The sequence below is a fragment of the Anolis carolinensis genome, chromosome 3 (genome assembly GCF_035594765.1).
Source record: "Anolis carolinensis isolate JA03-04 chromosome 3, rAnoCar3.1.pri, whole genome shotgun sequence".
Lineage (NCBI taxonomy): Eukaryota > Metazoa > Chordata > Lepidosauria > Squamata > Dactyloidae > Anolis > Anolis carolinensis.
In genome coordinates, this window is record NC_085843.1 from 242909202 (window position 1) to 242926207 (window position 17006).

The window sequence follows — 17006 nt, forward strand, 5'->3', positions numbered from 1 at the left end:
CTATACTTATTTTTATTGACTTTACATATTTCCTTAATAAAGATATTAGATAGATTCTGGCCTCTGTGTATGGTTATTGGTGCTCTGCAGCCTGGGTCGTGACAGTTTGACTCCGCCACCCTAAGCACCAATTAACCTAGGCCAGAATGTCTACCGGAGCCGGACCGGGGGCCCAGCCACTCAGCTACACCATTGACAAGGATGAAGTGGACCGCATCCGTGATAAGCTCAATGCGCAGGAGGGAGAAATAAGGGGATTGAAGGAACGCGGAATCCGTCTCCCGGCCCTGGCGTTGCCAACCAAGTTTTCTGGAGAAGCTTCTAAGGTTCATGTTTTCCGTCGCCAATGCCAGGCTTATCTAGAGGCCCGTAATGCCGAGTTTCCCCAAGAAGACATCAAGGTGGCGTGGATTTACAGTCTCCTAGACGGGCCAGCGGCCAACTGGGTGACGGCACTGTACGATCAAGTCTCCCCACATCTGAGATCAGCGCAACATTTCTTGGATCACCTTAAGGCGACTTGGGGGATCGAGGACAATTTGGAGGCGGCCGGCCACAAACTCCGGCGCCTCTCCCAAGGGGACAGACCCTTGTCCCAGTACATAGCCGAGTTCCGAGTGCTGGCCCATAACACCGGCTGGAACGACATAGCCCTCAGAGGACAATTTCGGGAGGGTCTCAACATTGAGATGCTGGAAGAAATCTCCAAGGTGGATCCTCCACACTCTCTTGAAGGACTCATTGATCAATGTTTACGAGCTGAAGTCATGCTTGCCAACAGAAAGCAATGGATCCGAGGCCAGAGCGGTAGGGCTGGAGCGAAACCTCCCGCTCCCACCGGCATCCAGCCGCGTCCAGTGTGGAGACCCCCGCCACCAGCCCCATACCCCAGAGGAAGCGAGGAGGTGCCGATGCAGCTGGGCAATGTGCGTCCCAGGTTAGATACTGCCGAGAAGGCCCGCCGCCAACGCCTAAATCTCTGTTGGTACTGCGGAAACGGGGGCCACTTTGCCAGAGAGTGTCCAGCCAAAGGGAAGCCCGCCGCCCGTCTGGCGGCGGCGTCCTCCACGGAGACGAAGGCGTCTGAGGCGGCTGGCGTGAAGCCGGCGGGGGAAGCCAGCGACCGGGCGTAGAGAGGCTCGCCAACCCGGTCAAAAACCCCACTCAAGAGCCGCCTACCGGGGTCCTATTTCTCCTAGTGGTCACCTTGTGGTCAGCGAAAAAAGGACCCGTCATGATCCATGCCATGATAGACTCAGGAGCCACAAACAATTTCATTGATAGAGAGTATGCCGACTCTCTGGGATTACAATATCACGACTTCAAGAACGCCCGTGTGGTGCAGGCCATAGATGGCCGCCCCCTCAAAACAGGTCCAGTAAGCCAATGGTCAGAACCCACCAGAATGTGGATAAGGGAACACATGGAAGAGATTTCCTTCTTTGTTACAGAGGTTCCCCACTTCCCTGTGATTTTGGGAATTCCATGGCTGACACTCCACGACCCAAACATCTCCTGGTCCAACAGAGAACTGCAGTTTGCTTCAAAATACTGCCAAAACCATTGTCTTGTAGCCAAGGTCTGCCATGCCACAGACGCTGAACCCATCATCACCTTGCCCAAGAAATACTCAGACTTTTGGGATGTATTTAATGAAAAAGAGGCCGAGAAACTACCCCCGCATAGACCTTATGACTGTGCCATTGACTTGGTGGAGGGGGCCCTGATCCCGCGAGGGCACCTCTACTCCCTGACTGAACCGGAGCAAGAAGCTCTCAGGGAGTTCTTAGAGACAAACCTCCGCAAGGGGTTTATCAGACCCTCTCAATCCCCAGCTGCTTCCCCAGTGATGTTTGTGAAAAAGAAGTCAGGGGACCTACGCTTGGTGGTGGACTATAGGGCATTGAACAATATCACTAAGCGAAACCGATATCCACTGCCTTTGATCTCGGACCTCTTAGACCGGCTTCGAGGGGCCAAGGTTTACACCAAACTGGATCTTCGAGGAGCTTATAATCTAGTTCGCATCAGGGAAGGGGACGAGTGGAAGACCGCTTTCCAGACTAAATTCGGTTTATTCGAGTCCCTGGTCATGAATTTCGGTTTAAGTGGAGCTCCCGCAACGTTCCAGCATTTTGTCAATGATATCTTTCAGGATTATCTAGACCGGTTCTTGATTATCTACTTGGACGATTTTTTGGTGTTTTCTAGATCACAATCAGAGCATGAGAACCACGTCAGAATGGTGTTACAACGATTGCGGGATCATGGACTTTATGCCAAGCTGGAAAAATGCGCTTTTGATCTACAAGAGGTAGATTTCCTGGGATACCGTGTCTCGCCACTAGGGCTCACCATGGACCCGGCAAAGGTTTCAGCAGTATTGGAATGGCGGGCGCCAACCAACAAGAAAGAGGTGCAACGTTTCTTGGGGTTCGCGAACTACTACCGCAAGTTCATTCCAGACTTTGCCCGCTGGTCTGATCCAATCACCAGCTGCATCCGTGGGAAACAGCCTTTCCGCTGGACAGAGCAAGCAGAGAAAGGATTCCAGCAACTAAAGAAATTATTCACGTCCCAGCCAATCCTCCAGCACCCAGATCCTGAAACCCCTTTTGTCGTGCAGGCGGATGCCTCCGATGTGGCAATTGGGGCTGTACTCTTACAACCAGTGGGAGATCATCTTCACCCTTGTGCCTTTTACTCCCGTCAACTGACCGCACCAGAGAGAAATTACACTATTTGGGAAAAAGAACTTTTGGCCATAAAGGCAGCCTTTGAAACTTGGAGACATTGGTTAGAAGGGGCCAAATTTCCCATTGAGGTCCATACTGATCATCGGAATCTAGAGCATCTAAGAACTGCCCGCAAGCTAAATCAGAGGCAACAACGCTGGGCTTTATTCTTTGAGCGTTTTAACTTCCAAATCCATTATGTAACCCCAGCCCAGACCAAGCAAGCAGATGCTCTGTCACGGAAACCGGAATATGCAGCAGGGCGCAAAGAGACCTTTGAGTCCCAACTGCTGCAGCCCGAGAACTTTGCCACGCTCACAGTGGGAAACACCAAATCCACTCTAATTGAATCAACTCCCTATACTCCAGGGCCCCTTTGTGCTCAGGAAATCAGGGCCAGTCAACAAGCAGATGCCTGGGCTCAGGACCAACTTCGCCAAGGACTACATTTTCCCTTCTCGCTTAAGGATGGGTTACTTTGCTATAGAAATCGTGTCTACATCCCTCCAGGACCGGGCAGGGAAAAGACACTTCGTCTGAGTCATGACTGCAAGCCAGCAGGGCATTTCGGACTATTTAAAACCATGCATTTGATCCTAAGAGATTTCTGGTGGCCCAAGATCCGCAAGGATGTGGAAAAAAATGTCAATACCTGCCCAGTATGCCAGCGTTCCAAGACAAGAAGGGAGAAGCCCTCAGGGCTATTGCATCCCCTTCCTACACCAGCCCGTCCATGGGAAATAATTTCTGCGGATTTTATCACCGACCTACCACCTTCCTTTGGATTCACCACGATCCTAGTGGTGGTGGACCTTTTTACCAAATTAGCCCATTTCATTCCCTGCAATGGCCTCCCCACGGCCAAAGAGACTGCAGATTTATTCCTTCAGCATGTTTTCAGATTACATGGATTGCCCAAGAGTTTGGTCACAGACCGTGGGTCTCAATTCACCTCTCGTTTCTGGAAAGCACTACAAAAACTATTGGGCATAGACTCTCGTTTATCTTCGGCTCACCATCCCCAAACGGATGGGCAAACTGAGCGCACCAATGCCACTTTGGAACAATACCTTCGCTGTTATGTAAACTATCATCAGGACAATTGGGCTTCCCTGTTGCCGCTGTCGGAGTTTGCCTACAACAATGGTGTCCAGGCTTCAACTAAAGAAACCCCGTTCTTTGCAAACTACGGCTTCCATCCACGTTTCTTTCCTTCTGTCACTCGTTTCTTGCCCTCCCACCGTCCCTGCCGGAAGCTAGATGCCCGTTTCATTGGTCCCTATCCAGTGGTGGCACAACTAAACCCCGTGACTTTCAAACTCCAACTTCCGCGCTCTATGCGCATTCATCCAGTGTTTCATCGCTCCCTGCTCCTTCCGGCGGATGGTGTGCGCCCTGATGTAGACCGGCCGGCCCCCACTCCTGTTTTGGTGGATGGGGAGGAGGAATTCGAGGTTCAGGACATTTTGGATTCTCGCTTTCACCGCCGCCGCCTTCAATATCTCATTGACTGGGTGGGTTTTGGCCCCGAAGAACGCTCTTGGGAAGACGCTTCCACAGTCCATGCCCCCGATTTAACCCGCCGCTTCCATCAGACCTACCCCACCAAGCCGCGGCCTCGCGCCTCGGGGAGAGAGCCCTATTTTGAGAGGGGGCTTGAGGAGGGGGATAGTGTGATGACTCATGGGCCATGTAGTCCCGTTCCTAGCGCTGTTGTGACAGATGAAGAGGAAAACTTGGGTTTTCCACCGTTTCAGCCAGAATTGGAACTTTCCCAGCCAGAATTGGAGCCTTTGCACCTGCAGGAGGTTTGTCTTCCAGAAATCTGCCAAACAAGCCCTGAGTCAAAATCTCCCCCATTTTCTCGCCGTAATTATTATCAACAACAAAAAGGAGTTCAACAGGCTAATCGCAGAAGCCTGAGAATCGCAGCCAGGCATTCAGCTGATTAAGCCTGCTTCCATGAGAAACTTTAGGGAGTCATGCATCTGGACACAGAGATTGACTTTCGTTTCTGGTTCCCCAGAGAAGTGTTCTTTGGTGGGAAAACGAGACCCTATTTAGGTTCTTTGCCCTGTAGGAATCTTGCGGAGTCAATTCGTCAGCTACTGGAGTAGGTTGTGTGTGGACAGCGCTACTCCCGCTTCCAAGCCTCCGTTCCCGCTTCCAAGCCTCCGTTCCCGCTTCCAAGCCTTCGTTCCCGTTTCCAGCCTTGTTTTGCTCCACGGACCTTGCCTTGCTTCCTAGGACTCAGCCTTGCTTTCCAGGACCTTGCCAAGTATTTACCACGGATTTTGTCCCTGTTCCTCGTTCCTTGTTGCCTTGTATCAAGCCTTGTGTTTCAAGAATCAAGTTTACTTCCTAGCCTTGCATCAAGTTCATTGGACTAAGAACCTTGTCATCTCCCCTCACTTTGCTTGGCAAAGTGAGTGTTTCGGTTATTGGATTACAACTTTGGACCTTAATATTTTATATTGGACATTGTTTTCCTGGACTATAATTGACCTTTCTTGAAAGGTCTTCTTCTGAACTATATTCTATACTTATTTTTATTGACTTTACATATTTCCTTAATAAAGATATTAGATAGATTCTGGCCTCTGTGTATGGTTATTGGTGCTCTGCAGCCTGGGTCGTGACATAGGGCTACGATTTGAGGCAACAAAATATGTTTTCCAGTATTATTAATGCTTTGATGCTTGGATATAATAATACCTTGTGTGTGTTTTATTTAGTGAAGAGGTTCTCTCCTTTAAGAGGTTTTGCTGCACTAAATGTCTTGCATATCCCTCTGAGACAAATAAGACAAGGCAAGCATCTAATATTCAAGTATATAAAAGAAACATTTACTATTTGTTTTGAAACATACATCTTAAAGTAGAATATGGCAAAATTTCAGATGAGGAAGAACTTAGGAGAACTGGTTTCCATCATCTTGGAAAAAAAGAGAGCAATGAGAGGGAACAAGGGTTTAACCCATTGTGCCACTGGGGGCTCACATTGCAGTAGTGAAAAAAAGAACTTGTTACATTTCTTGTTCAATATTTTCATTTTCTCTTTCTGCAGGAAAAAAAACTTGTTCATAGGAGAATGGCATAATTTTTTTAAAAAATACTCTCAAAATACCTTTCAAAGGTAACTGTTAAAAGTAAAATCATAGAGTTATCACAAGGACCATCCAGTCCATCCCTTGCCATAACTTGTTACACTAATAAAGCAGCTTTCTTCCTCTTCATTGACTTACTTTGTAAATGTACGTTCCTTACATCATCATTACACAAAATCTTAAGTAATTGAAGGTAACTATGGTACCAGTAGCTATCACACATTGCTATAACACATTGAAGTCCCAGTTAACATGATTAATTGTCAGTAATTATGAGAAGTGAAGTCCAAAACACCTGAAGAGGGTCAGATCAGAGAAGGCTGTTTACGATGCTAACACTCGCACATCATGGATGGCATTTAGTGTTTATCTCAGGCATCTTGGATTAGACTGAATAATTTTGGCCCTCCAGGTGTTTTGGACCTCAACTCCCACAATTCCTTATGGCCTACCAGCTGTTAGGAATTGTGGGAGTTGAGGTCCAAAACACCTGAAGGGCTGAAGTTTGCCCATGCCTGGTATATTTGCTGGGGATGACTGTTACTCACCTACATATCCAATGAAATAATGAGCACTGTTAGGTTTTCCTCCAATGACTCCTAAAGACTGAGGCATCATAAAACAATGCTGAAAAACAATAGACACCAATGTGTCACATAGCAACTGGCACAAAATGGAACATCAATTCAATTAAAAAACAACATATTGTTAGGCAAATGTGGCTACATTCCAGTGTGCTGCATATCCAAGAATAGCTACAGCCCCTATTTTTAGGATAAAAGCCCTGTCATAAGAGGAGAGCAGTGCACAATGTTAACAGGAAGTAAGAAAGATTTCAAAGTGCCCACTAACTCTGAGGAGAGGTAACTGGCAAATATTGACAACAACAACAGTCTCCAGGGATATTTATTCAAAATTAAGTCCTAGTGTCTTCAAAGGACATAACTATCAGATGAAATATGTAGCCTTGATCGTTTTATAGGGTTTGTAAAATAGCACCAGGATTGCAAAAGGGAACAGCAAATACCTGAATATTAATTATGCTTAATGCAATTCAATATAATCAAATACATGATAAACACAGAAGGCCACAGCTAGTCTTAAGAATTCCCTTCATGCATCAGACTATTCATTATACAAAATCCATGCTGGGATCACACACACAGTCCCTCCATATGTGATGAACGTTAATAATTCAGTTAAAGTGGCCGATGTGATCTATGCATTTCAGATACATGTGGCCTTAATATTTAGACTTAGAATGCATCTTTAAGTAAATAGGTATTGAAAATACAATGGCCTAGCTAACAATGAACTAGATTTAGTAAGGAAATTTATTAATACTGCACATATAGAGTACTAGAATCATAGAATTGGAAGAGACCGCACAGGCCATCCAGTCCAACTCCATCTGGCATGCAGGAAAAGCACATCAAAGCCACCCAGCCTCTGTTTAAAAGACTCTAAAGAAGGAGCTTCCACCACACTCCAAGGTAGGGTGTTCCACTAATGAACAGCTCTGTTGAAAAGCTCTTCCAGACTGCTTTGACTGCATATTTAATTCAAACGATCACTTCCTACCTTCAGTGTTTCAATATAGGCTTCGTTGATATCTGTGAGCCCAAGGCGAAGTGGTATCAGCAACACTAGAGGTTTCCAGAGCAATAGCCTGTCTGTACATTCTGCTCCTTCTGGATACCCATTGGAAAGGAAGTCTGGTTCTGCAGCAGGAAATGCTGAAGCTCCGGGACATGGACAGCTGGGTTTGCACAACCTCCCTATCCAGAGAAAAGACAGACGCATAAAAGCCTCAACACAACAATTTCACCCAAACTCTCACTTGGCTGCACAGCTCCCAGAGTGCTGGAAATAGAAACTGCCCATGAAGAGCCTATATCCCCCTTATACATATTCCCCAACTTGTTCACACTTCGACCATTTCCCAACATTCTTTATAGCAGGGATGGGCAAACTCCGGGCCTCCAGGTGTTTTGGACTTCAGCTCCTACAATTCCTAACAGCAGTGTTAGAAATTGTAGGAGCTGAAGTACAAAACACTTAGAAGGTGGAGGTTTGACCATGCCTGCTTTATAGAGACTTCAAAAAGCCAAAATGTTAATGGTCAGTGAACAAAGTAGATGTATTCCTCTCCTTCACTACTTCTTTGGTACCAGAAGTAGAAATAACATGAAAAGAATAGGAACAGGTTCATACAGTGCAAAGGAAGAGAAGTTCACTTTTTAATCAAAATACGCCTTCTGCATGTCAAAAATTAAATAACTTGGTCATGTAAGGCTCACATAATTAATTAACTATCCAGAAATGTATGTTATTGTTGTGAAAGATGCTAATGTTTGAAAGTCTAGAGGTAGGATTTTCCAGGTTAGCATGAGCTTGTTGCCTTTACCACCATGAAGTTGCAAAGATGAAGAAATAACTGCATTCCCTTTTTCACATATACTAAAAACACCGTGCTGGATTTGGAAATCTTACATTTAAAACTCTTCTCCAAACAAACAGCATTCCTTTGTGCATATTCTGTTTTAGTCACCTACCTCTAACCATAATGACCCAGTGAAGGAAGTATCTTTGCCTAAGAGTTCTCTAGTTCAGAGTCCAGGGTAAACAGCACCTTACAACCTGAGATTTACAAGTTAACTGCATTCATATGTTTTCTAAATTACTTGTTCAGTAAAGAGGTTTTCCATGAAGCACATTCCCACAGTATAATAGACACTCACTTATTTCCTCCATCACAACAGTATTGTCCATGGCTATGTGCACTGCCAAGGAGCTCCATGTATCAAAACTGGCAAGTTTTCTAGGAAACAAAGGAAGAAGAAGCATTAGTGGCAAATATGTTTTAAAAAACAGTGTGAGATTGAGTGAGACATCCAGCTGCCATTACTCAAAGGTACAATTGTGAAGTGATGAAAACGCCAAAAGAACCAACTTACTATCATCTAATTCAGAGGTAGCATTAGACATGATGACATGAGCTAGATTCCTTTTTTCTGTGTTTGTAAATAAATGTTGTCAAAATTTGAAGAAGAAAAAAAACCAGAGTACTACATCACAGATTTAAAATTTGTATGAGGTCTCCAGGTCTGCACAGGTAAGAACGTAGCTGTTTAGATACAACTGAAGCACTTGAAGGCTTAGTTTTCACATTATTTTCATGAGTTGATATTTGAGCATAATACAGAGAAAATGTTCCTAACATATTATTATATAACTATACAATAAAAAAACCCACTTAAGAGCCTGATGTCAGCAATGGTCTGTTCGTCTCCCAGTCAGGAAAGAAAAATGTCTACACAGTGTTCAAAGCTTCCTCCTCAACACAAATATGGGCCTCAGCTTCATTTATCCCTTTTACTAGAACATCCCTTTCATTGAGAGGCAGATGCTGACCAAAAATAAAACAGACTGTATGCAGTAGGGCCAGTTTGGGAAATGTGTTTTAATCAGTTAACTAGAATCTCTCTAATTCTTGAATATAATGATGTATCAATTACATTGTGATATAGGCTCTATCCTATAACTATGCTGAAGATAATACTCAGGTTGTAAATTTCATGGCATTTTTCTTTACTATTTAAGGATTAAATCCAATTGTTAGCACCTATTGGTACAGGCCTGATTACTGAATGTGAACTTAGGGACCATACTTAAGTTTAGTGCATTTATGTTATTTTCTACAGCTGGTTTTGTTCTGTTTTGGATTTTAATAATTAGCATTATTATCTATAAGGCCTGCTTCTGCACCTTTAAAAGGAATATGGTAGGAATATGACATTTTAACCACAAAAGACACAAATGGCAGGGAGCATGTTTCTATATATATTTTGCCAGCCATTATTGGAAAACAATCTTATACTAAATGGGTCTTTCGTCTTCCTATATTTGAAAAAGAAAGTGCAAATATTTCAATTAATTGTATTTGAACTTAATTACAGGAAATTCATGGGGCTAAAGACTTTATAGAAATAGTTACTGAAAAAGCAAACAAGTCTCTTAAAAAGATATTATGGTTCTAATTTTAATTTGTGAGCCACAGAGAGAATTTGTCACTATGTTATAAAAATATTGAAAATAACTAAGGACTTAGACAGATTGTACAAGTTTGATTTTAATTTCTCTGACACAAAACAGACATGTAGATTATACAGGCCTGGATTCATCTGACATCCCTACAGTACAAGGCACAAGAATGAAAGACCCAACTAAAGGAAATGACGTTCTCAAGGCTTAACTTGATAGGAACAGCTGAAATGCCCTTTGACTTGTTAAGGCAGTAGTTCTCAACCTGTGGGTCTCCAAGGTGTTTTAGGCTTCAACTCCCAGAAATCCTAACAAGCTGGTAAACTGGCTGGGATTTCTGGGAATTGTAAGCCAAAATACCTGGGGACCCACTGGTTGAGAACCACTATGCTAAGGTGATTATTATTCAGAAAAAGCAGCACTAATCAATCTGATTTGCTTGGAATAGTCACCGAACTGTGGAAATCAGCACAGATAGTTTATAATAATTCTGTGGAGTAAACATGTCCATGATATATGGAACCACTGTGCATTTACCTGAGTACTTGTGCAACTGTATTTGGTCCATACCACTGGCCTATGGATTTCCCCTCTCCAACTCCCATCTGGGCTGCAAAAAGCAAATTGTTCCATAATATCACCCAAGAATTATTCCATCCATTAAAGATTCTTAACCAAAGTAGTAAAACGTGAGGTTTCCTATAATTCTGCAAAGACTCATTAAAATAATTATAACATATTTCAGAAACCAAGCACCTCTTTGCTTGTGAAAGAAAGCACATTAGAAAGGTTTGGAGAAATAAATGTTAACAATTTTGTCCAAAAAAACCCATTTTGCATATATTGAAGAACATATATGAAAAAATGTGGGGAAAATGTTGTACTCTGTAAGGGAGATGTGATTTTATCAAGTGAAGCACAAGCCATGTGAGTTGCCATGTGAATCTGTCATCATTCTTTGATGTTTTAATAAAAACATTCTATTGATGTAAGATGTAAGATGAGAACCGACTTTGCAAGATGCACATAAGGAACACATACTTGTCACTAAAAAAATGTCTTCTGGGTAAGAGGAAAGTCTTGGGAAGAAATGCTGGAGAAGAAAAGTACTGGGCTAGCTGGGGAAGCTACTCAATTGAAACTAGACAGTATCAGATGCTCAGAAGAAAGAATTAGTATCCAAATACAGTCCATATTTTTTCATGTTGAAACAGTGGTCTGTTTGAAAAATAAAATCAGAAGACTACATTCTGATATTGACTACAATATTAAAGGAATATGAAGGTGGAACACTTGAAAGAACACAATGCAAGCAAAAATCTTACCTATTTGGTGAATTGAGTAATAGCTGTCTTTTTTGTCAATGAAGGCATTAAGGACATTGTAATAGCTGTCTGTCTGTTTCTTCCCTTTTGACCACCTCCAGTCTAGGACACCAAAGGAAATGCTTTCTATCAATATTCCCAACTCAACATATTATTTCTTTTCCTCTGAGTGTTCACAGATAATTAGCAGAAGACTACAAAATCCATTGGCTTAAAAATTATGATTTGGTATCTAAATATACAAAGGAAAAGGGCAATTGAATACAACCCCAAACTACTAATGAAGACTAATTCACCAGAAAAGAAGTTATATTTTCCAGATCTATTTTCTTCCAATGAAGTTTAAGTCATGAAAAACACCTTAAATCTTTTAAAGACACATCAACTAAGTGCCTTCTTGCCCTGCTCTCATGTATCATTTTCCATTCCCACTGCAATTTCCAATTAAATTTCTACTGTCCTCCTTCCATCTCAACTGTCACTGCTGTGTCCTCAGAGAAGAAGAGGTAGAATCTGCTTGAATTAATCTCTTCTCACACTGCCACCCCCTTTTCCTTTTATAGATTTCTTAGATAGATTGTAAGCCCAAAGGCAGGGACTGTTTCTTTTACTTGTAATGCACCATGTACAGTGAAGCACCATATCAATAAATGATAATCATCATAATCACAACTGGAGTATTTTCCGCTGGGGTAACTTAATCATGCAGTTCTTCACAACGAAAATATTTTGACAGACCTCATACTGTCTAAACAAACAAGTGCATCATGCTCTTTCACCATTATTATGACAGACATTTGACGTACCTCTGCCTAAGTGTCTGCAGATCAAGGCCTGAGCAAAGATCATCTGGCCACACCTTAACATGCAGCCCCAACCAGTGTCAGAGGTAGGGCCTGTTCCCCCTGTAGACATAATGAAAACAGAGGAAGCCAACCATTTAACATTGTGTCAAACTTTAAGGCAAAAATAATACTGTGTTATATCTTGACTAGGATGGTGAAAAAGCCAAGAAAGAGTCACAATCATATTCAAATTTATCTAGGATTAAGCCATATTAAACACTTGATCCCACATAAACACATACAGGATTATATTTTCATCACACTGAGCCAGGCTTATATATTTTTCAGAAGGAAAAAATAAAAGGAATGGGGAATTAAATTAAACATCAGATGTAAGCAAAGTGTAGCCTTGAAGATGATGCTGAACTGCAACATCCAGGATTCCTTGCCATAAGCTGTGTTGCTATGGTTGATGGAAGTGCCAGTGAAATATCCTCTGGAGGCATGCATTTTTTCCCACCTCTAATGTACATAAATATATTTACATAATATTTGTAATGAACACAGCCAAGCACACTGGTAAAATAACTATACATGTTCAAAATTAATTCAGGGACCACAACAAAAAACCTAAAATGCTATTTCCAGATATTTAAGCTTACACAATTTACAACCAAACCATACAATCTTGAGCTATAAGACAACAACAAATTTTGGATATTAAATGTACAATTTGAACATTTAGAGTCTTAACTTAGTAAAAGAACATATGGATGTTTACTTTTGTTTTTGAATTCTTAAACAAGTTCCATATTTACAACATGTAAACAGGGGGATTTCACTTTCTAGAAAATACTTTGTTATCAGCATGATCACCGAAGGAACCACCAGTGGCACAATGGGTTAAACCCTTGTGCTGGCAGGACTGCTGACCAACAGGTTGGCAGTTCAAATCTGGGGACAACGGAGTGAGCCCTCCTCTGTCAGCTCTAGCTCCCCATGTGGGGACATGAGAAAAGCCTCCCACAGGACAGTAAAACATCAAAAACATCCGGGTGTCCCCTGGGTAACGTCCTTGCAGTTGCAATTCTCTCACACCAGAAGCGATTTGCTGTTTCTCAAGTCACTCCTGACACACAAAAAGCACAATCACTTTGACTTACATGGCTATTTGGAAATTGAACAGTTGTACTAATGAAAAAGACAGATTCCAGTATAGTTTTTACCTGAGGGACTGTGAATTTTCTTATGTTTGGACAATCCTATTTTAACTTATATATACAAACACAACGAATAAGAGAAACAAAGATACTACCAACAGATCCTCCAAGTATTATTTGGTTCACACCCTCTCTTTGGTAGTTACAGGAGTGCAAAGTCAACTTACTATTTCGTATACTGGGGATTCACATTTATAACTAACACGATGCACAAAATATATACAAGGTGTTTCAAGATGATGGACCCAATTTCAATGCAGTACATTTCACAATGACAATGGGTACAAGAAGTTGTAAATGGTTTAATGAATTATCAAGCTTGACTAACCATTTTGAGCTAGAAATAAATCTAATAAATAACTCTGCAAATTGAAAATATTTCATTAGGTCTTATGTTGTGGAGTTGTCATCTTGCAAATGCCTGGGGTTAGGGCTATTTGTGTGCATTTAGCAATAATCACTTGAAATTCTATGCCCCATCCTTTCAAGTGGTAAGGGTTTCATTGACGGGCAGTTCGTTGCAGCAAGCGGATAAAACACAACACGACAACATAGGTCAGACTGCTGGGAAATAATTTCTCCAGTGATCTCCAAATCACAGGATGCATTAAGGCAAGCAGTTGTGGCAAGATCCTAATAATGTCTCGGAGGCTGCCTGCTCTCAACAAGGCCTGAAACACAGAAGGGGCTGCAGATATCATTTCCCAGAATCCCGATCTTCAGTGTCTTAGACATCCTTCAGTTGGGATGCTGCCACCTGAAAAGTCAGGCTTTTAGGGAATGGCATCATCAAGGGCCCTTCCACACAGCCCTATATCCCAGAATATCAAGGCAGAAAATTCCACATTATCTGACTCAAAACAGACATTGTGGGGTTTTCTGCCCTGATATTCTGGGATATAGGGCTATGGAGAAGGGCCTCCAGTGCAATTATGCTGATGTGGGATCTTGGCTTTTGTATTCTGACATTTATGTACTTTCCACTGTTTACTACTTTCAAAATATGAACACATTTCTGTCTTTTCAATAAATGCTAAAAATGTAATGTTTCAGAGACTGGAAACAAATGTAAACATATGTTCCTGAATCTAAACAGCTAATCTTAGAAACATTTTCTGCTCCATACTCCAAATAGCCTTATTAAACCATTCCTATGAAATTCTGTTGACTAGGGACACAGAGATTGCTCCTTACCAATCGCTGGAAAGTTTTTTCTGTATGTGAACCAGAGGCGAGAAGTCACATCCAACAAAATCTCTTCTTTTTCTAAAAGATTGAAAATAACATGTCACCAAAACCATGATGGCACGAGTGAGGGATAATGCTTTTTTAACATTTCAGCTTCTCTTCGACATTTACCTATCCTGTGTTAAAGTCTACTAAACATAAAGTACCAGACAACAGTGTTCCAGGTGGCAAAATGAATTATTTAGAGCACTTCAAAATATTTCAAATACTTGCAAAATCAATACCTGTTAATACACTGTATTTTCTCCCCAAGATCCAAACTGGCTCTTTGGTCTCTGGAAAGTCTTCATACTCAAACCTGAGTGTATCATATGTGAGAGTAGCTGTTCAAAACACAATACACAAAACGTAGTCAGACACTCATTAGCATTTCTTCTGTTCACACATAAATGAAGCAAGGACATTTAAATTAGGCCTCTTTCGCACTGTCATATAATCTAGATTATCAAAGCAGATAATCCACATGATTATATGAGTCTACACTGCTATATAATCCAGTTTAAAGCAGAAAAACTGGATTTTATATAGCAGTGTAGAAGGGACCTCAGAGAATTAAAATAATATATATAACATACAGGTACATTAGGATAAAAAGGAAATAGACATAGTCAATAATAACAATTAAAACATAATAAGACAATTAAACCTTAATAAAACACATTACAGATAAAAATACAATCAGCACTTTAGGTGTAGTTAAAAACTAAATAAACATAAACCAAAGCCATTATCTTTCCATTACCACATGTCCATAAGGTATTGCACAGAAAAGTTCAGCCCCAGATGTTACTATGGCACCTATCGCTCTTGTATTAATCTTCATTAAAGGCCTGATACCAGAGAAAGGTTTTTATCTGATTCATGAAAGTTTGTAGGGAGAGGGCCATTCTGATGTCTTTCAGAAAGGAGTTCCAGAGCCACGGAGCTACCACATAGAAGGCCCTCTCTCACGTTCCCACCAATCTTACTTGGGAGGGTAGTGGGACCGAGAGAAGACCCTTTCCTGTTGATTCAAGGTTCATGCAGGTTCATAGAGGAAGATGCGGTCTTCTTTACACATTTGTGAAGGTGTTTTTTTTTAGATGGGACATAAGGTCTCAAGGATGTGGCCCCTACACATTCAGCAAATAACCTCTTACACAAGCACTTAACAACAAAACAACTTTTTTTTTTTGAAAAAGATGCATTATTTTGGCTGTGTTCAGCTCTGGACACTTCATTTTAAGAAAGATATAGACAAGTTGGAGAAGATTTGAAGAACAGCAACAAGGATGACAAGAGTTACAGAGAACAAAACATATTAAGGAAATGTTGATGGATATGGGCATGTTCAGCTTGGTGAAAAGGAGACATGATTATAGTTTTTAAATATCTCAAGGGCTGTCACAGAGAAAAGGGGACAAGTATGTTGCCCCAGAGAGTAGGACCAGGTGTAATGGTCTGAAGTTACAGGAGAGTAGATTAGGCTGGACATTAAGAGAAACTTCTTTAAAGTAAGAGTAGTTTAACAATGGACCCTTCAAGAGATGGTGGATTCTTCTCTGGAAACCTTCAAAAGGAGGTTGGACAGCTACCTGCAGAGGCTAGTTTAGTTTGAGATCCTGCACTGGGCAGATGGTTGGACTTGATGACCCATGAAGCCCCTTACAACTCACCTTTATGATTCTATGAATATGTATTGAACACAATGGTTTTACTGTGTTACTATTCCATTCAGCATTTAATTTCTGGTCCCTCTGTTATAAAGTGGATTAGAGGGTTTGATTACCTTTTACTCAAAGCACATGGCACCAATATGAACAGCTGCTGAAAGCAACATTTTGTTCAAGGAGCAGATGTTCTTAGCAATATTCCATAGGGACCAACTCACAAAGAGGCACAAGGGAGGCACAAGACCTACACATACTGCCCAGTTTAACTAGCTTTAAGGGTGATGGAAAGCTGCCAACAAGTAGCATACAAATAAAAGGCCTCCACGGAGCTTCTGGTTCTATTCAGTCCTTAAGGTCAGCCACAAACTGCTAAACAACATCAAACAGATTGCTCTAAATTGTGCTGGATCTTCGGTTCACTGCCTGCCAAATTAAGCACCCCGCTGGACTCCAGCCACTTTCTGTTTGTATCCAGACCATGGTTTTTCACTGTATGCTTTCAAGGGGAATCTACTGGTGTTCAACCAGTGGGTCACACCAAGGTCAACCCTGTATTTTTGTTTGTTTATTTATTCAAAGGAGAGCAGGATAAAAATGCTGGGAGTGATGGAAATAACTGGAGAAATTTAGACAGCAGGGAAAATAGGACAGGGGCTCCTGTTGTAAGATTGGAACTGGAGTTCACATTATAGACTCGAGTTAATAGTAGACAGGATGACAAAAAGGCTGAAAATCAAAACTTTCCATGAATTTAGAAAGTAGAAGTAAATATGCAATATTGAACTCTTCCATATCTCTATCTCCCCTGTCTTTTTGGGGATTCAAGCAGCAAGGAAAGCTTCCTTATCTCAAAATGAAAACTGCTTTTAATTGCAGGGCACAGACAGAGTC

General features: G+C 41.7%; 1 protein-coding gene across 3 annotated transcripts in view; it reads right to left on the reverse strand.

Annotated features, from left to right (window-relative positions):
* atg4b (autophagy related 4B cysteine peptidase) overlaps nucleotides 1-17006 on the reverse strand; it is a 30584-nt gene that overhangs the window by 5517 nt on the left and 8061 nt on the right. For all 3 annotated transcript variants that reach the window (XM_062976516.1, XM_003218350.4, XM_062976517.1), the window contains exons 2-9: nucleotides 14688-14786; nucleotides 14410-14481; nucleotides 12017-12115; nucleotides 11211-11312; nucleotides 10423-10495; nucleotides 8583-8662; nucleotides 7423-7619; nucleotides 6390-6468 (exon numbers count right to left, since the gene is read on the reverse strand). In XM_062976516.1, coding sequence (XP_062832586.1) covers nucleotides 6390-6468; nucleotides 7423-7619; nucleotides 8583-8662; nucleotides 10423-10495; nucleotides 11211-11312; nucleotides 12017-12077 — 592 coding nt within the window. In that variant the 5' untranslated portion in view covers nucleotides 12078-12115; nucleotides 14410-14481; nucleotides 14688-14786. The remainder of the gene's footprint in view (nucleotides 1-6389; nucleotides 6469-7422; nucleotides 7620-8582; nucleotides 8663-10422; nucleotides 10496-11210; nucleotides 11313-12016; nucleotides 12116-14409; nucleotides 14482-14687; nucleotides 14787-17006) is intronic.